Source organism: Manihot esculenta, chromosome 6, assembly GCF_001659605.2.
Source record: "Manihot esculenta cultivar AM560-2 chromosome 6, M.esculenta_v8, whole genome shotgun sequence".
NCBI lineage: Eukaryota > Viridiplantae > Streptophyta > Magnoliopsida > Malpighiales > Euphorbiaceae > Manihot > Manihot esculenta.
In genome coordinates, this window is record NC_035166.2 from 22,027,840 (window position 1) to 22,035,945 (window position 8,106).

The following is an 8,106-nucleotide window of genomic DNA, read 5'->3' on the forward strand; positions in this document are numbered from 1 at the left end:
TTAGAACTATGATGTCATATGAAAAAAACTTTTTTAAAAATACTATTTAAAAAATTATTTAAAACTATTTTAAATATACTATAATAGTAAAAATATTAAAATAACAAAATTTTTTTTTTTAAATTCCTTTTTTTAACCGGTGTTTTTCCAAAAACAACTTTTCTAACCCTCTAAATTCAATACCAAACGACCTCCAAGCTACTACAGCAAAAGCTATTTCATCACGGCTAACAAGAACTTCGTCTGATTTTGACCATTCCTTATGTTTTTTCAACTTGATAGCTCAATTTCCATGTTTTCTTAAAAAAACCTATTTCAACTTTAGTTTAATTACAGCAAGTTGTGTTATTTACCATAGTATATAACACAATTTTAAATAAATAAATAAAGTGGAGCATTTTAAAAGTCTCCAAATTTATTTCATAAATTTATTATATATTATTTTATTTTTGAAATCAGTACTAAGTAATATTTAATTAGACAATTGTAAATTATTTTCATATAATGGTTTATAATAATCAATAATACTGAAATCAAATACTACTTTACAATGAAAACATACCGAAAATTATGAAAATTAACCCATAAACTTGAAGGATGCTGTTAGTGCTAGTTAACTTTTGTAATATTTTCATTTACTCTGAACGTACAGAACCGTGTCAATTAGCATACTTACAAAATATGTCAATGTACATTTGAAGCCATGTTAACGTATACTGTACCTTTAAAGCCACGTCAAGGAGCAAAATCAATTAGATCTTCCATTTCTCCAAATGTGTATCCACAAGTTTTTTCCTCCATTCAAGTTCCATGCTGTGCTCTGGAGGGCTAATTCCAACTAAGACTGATGAGGACTCTCACATGTTGCTCTGTTTAAACTAGTAACTTGGTACTCAACCTATGATGGAAAATTCTGTTGTATCAAATACAAATTTATACCTGAAGAGCAAAGTTTCCCATTTGGGACTCCCTCCGGAATTTATGGCTCGACATGTCTTCGAAAACCAGGGGAATTGTCACCAGCCTTATCTGCAGCATCAGATAACTTCACTGCTGAGCTTTGCAAGTGGTGCGGTTCTTTTGCAACAACCACATCAACTCTCCCCAAAGCCTGCCCACCTTCCATGTCAATTTCCATATCAACAGTCTCACTACATTCCTTGCTGGCAAAATGATGCTGCAGAGGAATTGTATCACTTTTTACATGACGAAAAACTCCCAATAAGAAATGTTCTGCACTTGACCTTTCAATAACACCTGTCAACAAAAAGTTTCAAGTTTAATCTACTCTTTCACCTCTGCAAAAACGAAGTCATTTATGGGAATGAGCAGATTAAACCAGAGCCAAAGGAAACGTACCAAGCTTTAATAAGTTGTCCTTTTTAGAGATGAATACTTCAGAAAGTAGAAACACAATGAGGATAAGATAGTGCCCTCTCAATGTACACAACTACTCATGTAAACCTAAAAATATTGTACTCTCCGATTGTTATCTATTGATATTCTTTCAAGAGCCCCCAAAGCTGAAAAAATTAAAGCCATGACAAAAATTATGCGACTGCAAATTGTCTTGGGCAGTAAAATGTTCAACTCTCAATTATGTTCAAATTATTCTTTGATAGGACAAACTTTCCATTTGCTGGCTGACCAACCTAAAAGTTAGTTACAAAATAGTATATCTGTAGTTACCGGTTATGCCATATTAGTAACACATTTTCTCTGTTTGGATTCTCTTTCTTGCCTCCTCATAGAACTGTTATTGAAGGAGGATTTGCAACCCCAGCTTGCCATCAGATTTAAAAGAGATGGGAATATTAATGACAAAACTACTTTTATGATTTTTTTTTTTAAAAAAAAAAGCAAAAAGGCAATTAAAAATGGCTCTTAATTAACATGCTCATCTATTGAAAAACTCAAAGCCAAGTGACGTTTTTGAAAAGAAACAGGAAACTCATAACTCACTTTGCAAGTCTCCATGAAGCAGGTTTGATGTGAATATAATCAACTCCACATCATTAATGCAACTTCTCATAACAGAGTTTCGGATTTCCATAAGTTTGAACAAGCTAGCACAGTTATCTTTGGATCTACAAGAAGAATTCGACAATTTCAACCACATATTTTCACAAAAATAAGATATAAACCTAGAAAACAGATACCTCTGAATAATAGCAGAAGGGAGGAAATAAAGTGCAATGTCACGAAAATCTGGATAATCATTCTGGAATAGATCTTCCCAAACACGGTGCTGTGGAAGCAGCTCAACTTGAAGGACTATAGGCATTGTTTGTGAAAAGTCATAAGCTTTCCGATTTACTATGCATGGAGGCTGAGCCTGGAACCCACCATAATATTTACCGGGGGCTGTAGTATCAAAAAACTTGAAGCCTCCCCTTTCGAAAAGAGAGGGAAAATAAAGAAAGTAATGGAAATTTTGTCAATATGAGTTACTAGGCAAGCATGTGCTGCTTCTATAAATTCATAGAACAGGGAAGGTGTAAAGCATTTTACTACCGCAAATTGCTGAAATAAAATCTATACTACAGGCAAAAAAATCAAGACAGTACGTAAAACAGGTTGCACTGAGAGCCACAAATTAGTGACATTTCACATGCATAAAAATGAGACAGTAATTAAGAAATGAAATATTAGAGATGATAATTAGGATCTTCATCAAAAGACTCTAAAGATTGTGCTGTTTACAATAATTAATGGATTCATTACATATATATCCATCTTCTTTATTTAAAGAAAAAAAAGGTTGCGGCTTTGGTGGAACGACAAATCATCTCCATAATTGAAATACTTTCTTCAAATAATTTAAGTTAATTTTACCATGGTCATCTTTTTGGCTTTAAAAGAATACGAACTGTTGCTGCTATGATTGCCCATAGTGGAATCATAATTCACCTTCATAATGGAACCTGCATTTTCTTCAAATGGTTGGATTTTAATTTCAACACGTCCATTGGATAGCTTAAAAAGGACCAGATTCATAACACTATTCATGCCTATGATCCCAGCCACGTCATTATATATTACGTGGAATTGGCCAAATATGACAAGCAAAACATCAAAGCATGAAAGCAGAAAAGCAGTTAATGAAGATGTTCAGCTTACTCCAAAGTTGGTAACAGTTAACACGAAGTGAAGAAATTTGAGTGATATTCAAAGAGGAAATGAGGTAAATATTCTAACATCAGATGGAACAGGTTTTACGTGTTTCCACAAGAGAAGAGAGTACTTACTTCCAAGTGGCACACAGAGAAGGGAAATAAGAACGAAGATTAGGCAGAAGAATTTTTGTACTTGGACTTCTTAATTCATCAGTCGTCTTAAATTCAGCAACAGGACAACTGTCACTGCCTGTAAAAGATGGAAAAGAGAGAGGAAACTAAGTTTCGGTGATAAGTAAAAATTACTTCACAAATAGTTATTGTCCCAGGAAAAAATTAATTTTGATTCCATCAGCTGATCTCATCATTTTATCATGTTAACTTTAATCACTGGTTGCAAAATGGCAAATAGCAAGCAAAATGTTTCAGTCTATATACTTCAAAATAACATTATACTCGGTCTCATATATACAGTCAACAGATTCAGAAAACAAAAAGGTAAGTTTACAACAAAGAAAGGCCCTAATGTGCCTTTCCCAAACAATATGTAGGTGGGGAAGAACTTGATGGTAGAGGAGAGGAGCACAAGATGCTCTTTTGTAGCATTCTTTACATTCAAATATACAGATTCAAATTCTTTAGCAGGCATAGGGCATGCATTTTCTCACGAAAATGACCCTCCGTGGGAGCTATGAGAGGCATTTCTTTCGAAAACAAAGATTAGAAGCGTGCATATCACAACTGAAACAAGCTAAAAAAATGAAGGCATTGGCATGCAAGAAAAGGAAAAAATATGTATCTTAGCATCTGCTTTTTAATTCAATCCAATTATGCAACTCGGTGAATTTCATCATTTGATACCTCAAGTTAAATTGTGATAATTTAAAAACTCAAATGAACTCAACTCATATTGATACAGAGTAACTAAGCGAACCAATAGTCGTATTACGAGGTATGTAAACTTGGCATTGCTTGAGAAAACTACTGCTTACCAGCACTATGGACTGATGAATTTTAGCTTAATTAAAAAGTTTAAACCTACTAGTATTACACTATTACAAACAAAAGGCCACAAAATTTTGTGAAATACAAAACCATCAGTTAATATATCAAACCATTTTTTATTAGTTCTAATATATAGTGAGTTTGCAACTTTACTACAACTAGTAAAACCAACACTTTGTGAATTGAGTTGACAACTGAAAATTTTGGATAATTCAAGTGTTAGAATTAGAAATAAGATACTCCATTGTAGATTTTGAAGAAAATCTCTAGAGCATCTTATTGAATAGAAGTATGATAGACCTTAAAAACTTTATCACATACCCATAATTGGAGGATACTTTGTGGAGGTTGAACATGTACCTAACTGTTTATTTGCATCTTCCTGTGCATTTGCATTGCAAGTGTTCACTTCTTTAACAGCCCCATTGCTATAGCAATTTTTTACTACTTTTGCAAGCAAATTGGCCTTGCTAGTTTTGACTTCTTCATCAGGCCTGATGGAAGTCATTTTCTGTTCCAGGCAAAATTTTTCCTTCAATGAACTGCTTGCAGCCTTGCAATCATGTTCCTTCACAGGATTGGCAATAGGCTTTTTCTCTAGGACACCACACAGAAGAGCAACAATTAGCAACCATAAAACAAACATTCATATTAATGCTTGCAAATAACACAAAGACATAATCCTGCACATGCTAATGCAAAATAAATTAAACAGGTGATTGTTCTTTTCTCCCTCTCTCTCAGAATTTACCATATACAGGTTCGGCTTGTGCAACAAAAAATTTTAACTCAAGTAGCATATTTTTCATTTTGCTTTCCCCACTTCTTTGGTGTGGAACAGTTGAGTAGCCACTTGAGCAGAGAAGTAGGAAAAAAGTGTATAAGTGATATCAACTATCAAGACTAGCATGGAATGAATAAAAGATTGCTATGAATAATACATCTCATCTAAACAAATATTTTCAAGCCAGCTCTTTCAGGGCTTTTTGCCTTTTCAGACTTAAAAAAGAAAAATATTCTTAAACCCACCATGGTAAAATATGACTCTACCACACTTTTATAACTATATTTATATAACGGCAAATGTGCGGTATTCATTACCGCACGCACTTCTATAAATGTTACCGTATTTTTGAAGTGCAGTAACACTCTTTTTTTTTTTTTTAATTAAATGTTTACCGCGTTCTTTGAGCATGGTAAACTGACAGTAGCGCCCTCTACTGCGCCTTATAAGCACGGTAGAGTAGAGTATTTTCCCGAACCAGGGTTTCAGAATTTTTTTTTTTTTAAAGCCTAAAAAGGCAAAAAGTCTCAAATGATATTTTATCTGAATAATCATGCAAGTGAGTCGACTCACTAGTCCATTGTTTAAGTTATTTCCTGCACGGGCTAGAGTGACTACAACATTGTTTTCAAACAGAAAACAGCAAAACAGTATTCTACAACTGGTAATATGGCTAGAAGTAAGCCAAGATAATAAGACATATTATTCTAGAAATAAGCCTGTGAAGGCTGTAATGCAATGGTAAAGGCTTACCCCTACATAAATTTTTTAAAAAATTTGAAAAGTTACGAAATTATAAATACTTTATGAAATCTGAAAAACAGACAGAATCCTATAGTGCTCTCGACAACTGAAATTGTTAAAACAGTTATCACCTTTGGATATTATGGGTGCCTGTTGACTAGTTGATGAATCGACTTGGATTCTACCAAATCCTGGAGGCTTCATAAGACCTGAAGAGATAATTCTTGGGTTTGGTTTCAACTTTACAGGAGAGACAGCAGAAGAAGAATTAGGTCTGTATCCTAAATTAGCCTTTGAAGAAAATGCCGTTTTTGCAGCTCCAGATGACAGCTTAATTACTTCTTCAGTAGAAAGAAACTTCACTTTGCCAGTTTCTACAGGCTTTAGCCTTTTACAATGCCTAGCCCTATGCCATCCTGAATCACCATAAACTTTGGCGGATCCTCCCCCTATCGCCACATCATGGCGGACTGTAATGCAGGAGTCCTTAAAATTTTCATTTCTACCAAATGTGCCTTCCTCTGGTATACAGTCTTCACAAATCCAAACTTCAGGGACTTCGTGGCGACATACCCGCATGCAATAACTGAAAATAAGGATTCCAGTCATACTTAGACATAAACATGGTTTCAAATATGGGCATGACAGTATATAGCAGAATCAACAAACCTAAGTTGCCATATGATTTAAGCACAAGAAAAGAATAATTGAACCAAGCATTTATATAGTGGTTCTATAATAAAAGAAAAAAATTAACAGTAAAAATTCATCACCTTTTAAATATATAAAAAAAAATTGATACAAAAATCAATTGAATTTTCAATTTTCTAAATTCAAACATGGAATTAAAAGCAATATGGGAGGAGGTCGATACACATGCTGTCGAGCTATTCCACAATTAGTGCAAGTTATAATTAACTCGCTATAACCAAGATCACCACATATGTCGCAAGGTTTTTCCTGTAAATTGAAAATAAAAAATCAAATAAGAATTTAAATCCCGATGCCATTAAAAAAACAACTAATTAAAATTTGGATGAAGATGCATCAGATTTCAGCTTAGTATGACTAACTGCGCATGGCAAAAATACTAATGGATTCTTTCTTTCCTTTTGCGAAAAAAGAAAGTGAAAGCACAGGGAAGGTCCCACAAGCATCTCCATTCCGATTTAAAAAAAAAAAAAAAAGAGATATAAATGAGACAAAAATACCCAAATTTTACATTTCTCACGATGTGTAAATGAGAGAAGATAAAAGAAAATAAAATAGCCATACAAACATTCACCAGAAGACACAAAATGAGACACCAAAAAATATCATAAACTAATTTCCAAATTTAAAGAAAATATTTTCATAAAAGTTAATAAATGAAGTAGATTGTCAATGAATGCATTGTGAGCAAAGAATGGGGTTGTAAAAAAGGACAACAAGTCAACACACTGAGAGCAGACAAAACAGAGAGCAATCGAAAAGATTTAGGAAAAAAATAAAAGAAGTTAGGGTTTGCTTTACCAGTTGGGTCTTCATTGCAGTGGGTTCTTTAATTCTTTGTAGTTTTCGTTTCTTTTATCATTATTTTTTTGATCTTCTTAGAGAGCTAGAACTGTTGGGGAAAAAAAAATGGGGGAAGAACGTGAGGAGTGGAGAGCACAGAGGAGTGAGAAAAAATACAGGAGTTGAACTTTTATTGACCCCTGTCTCACTCAGCAGTGAAGAAATCGTAATTTTCGCCTTTTTCCTACATTTTCGAAATTAATTTTTACGAGTGATAGTATATTACTCCTAATTTAAGAAATAAAGTCTGACCAGACTTTATTTAATTAATAAAATAATATAATTCACCTGAATTTCATGTTTGAATCCCATACCCATTCCTACTAAAAATTAAAATAAATAAAAATTATTTTTAAAAAATAAAGTAAAAGCTTATTTTGATTTTTATCCATTGCAAATTATAAATAGTAATTTATTTATTTAAATAAAATTTTTTTACTAATTAAGTATTAATATATAAAATTTATTATTTTAACTATATTAATTACACATTTTTATTCCAAATAAAAATAACTACACTTATCTCTATGGGACAAATTAAGTGTATTTTAGGCATTTTAGACAGGTCTTTAAATTTTGTTAAAAAGCACCATTTATTTTTTACTTTTTAATAATAAATTATTTAATTTTTATAGTTTATTTTATTAATAAAATGATTAACTTTTTTAATTTGCCATTAATCAACCATAGAAATTATAAGTTAATTCAAAATTTAAAAATTAAATTATTATATATACTATAAACTAACAGAGATTAAAGGGCAATCTATTTATGAATTTTAAAATAACTACAATTTTATTAATAAAATAAAAAATTAGGACTAGGTTGTTTTTCGTTAAAAAAAAAGATGAAATTATAGTTTTGATTAAATCTTAAAATATCATATTCTATTTTTTAAATAAA

The 8,106-nt window shown here is 32.1% G+C and overlaps 1 protein-coding gene across 8 annotated transcripts; it reads right to left on the minus strand.

Annotated features, from left to right (window-relative positions):
- Positions 1 to 603: 603 nt before the first annotated feature.
- LOC110617282 lies at positions 604 to 7,322 on the minus strand. 8 transcript variants are annotated; one of them, XR_006351040.1, is made up of 9 exons: positions 6,723 to 7,114; positions 6,524 to 6,609; positions 5,781 to 6,235; positions 4,443 to 4,718; positions 3,249 to 3,366; positions 2,160 to 2,393; positions 1,963 to 2,087; positions 1,360 to 1,523; positions 604 to 1,257 (listed from the first exon to the last, which is right to left on the minus strand). XR_006351040.1 is itself a non-coding variant. In XM_043957610.1 (9 exons), exons 1-8 carry the CDS (start codon positions 6,810 to 6,812, stop codon positions 980 to 982), a joined length of 1,662 nt encoding a protein of 553 aa, XP_043813545.1. In that variant the 5' UTR covers positions 6,813 to 7,111; the 3' UTR covers positions 604 to 828; positions 940 to 979. The 8 variants fall into 8 exon arrangements, 7 of the variants coding, with proteins under 7 accessions (XP_043813545.1, XP_043813544.1, XP_043813547.1 ...); XM_043957610.1 differs by lacking the exon at positions 1,360 to 1,523 and having other exon boundaries at positions 604 to 828; positions 940 to 1,257; positions 6,723 to 7,111; XM_043957609.1 differs by lacking the exon at positions 1,360 to 1,523 and having other exon boundaries at positions 604 to 869; positions 940 to 1,257; positions 6,723 to 7,111.
- Positions 7,323 to 8,106: the final 784 nt, after the last annotated feature.

Coding starts and splice junctions, on each gene's coding strand:
- LOC110617282 (XM_043957610.1), bottom strand. CDS start 6,812: ATGGAGATGCTTGTGGGACCTTCCCTGTGCTTTCACTTTCTTTTTTCG. Junction 3,367..4,442: donor AAAGTATCCTCCAATTATGG/GTATGTGATAAA, acceptor CATCTTTTACAG/GCAGTGACAGTTGTCCTGTT. Junction 1,258..1,962: donor GCTTCATGGAGACTTGCAAA/GTGAGTTATGAG, acceptor TTTTGTTGACAG/GTGTTATTGAAAGGTCAAGT.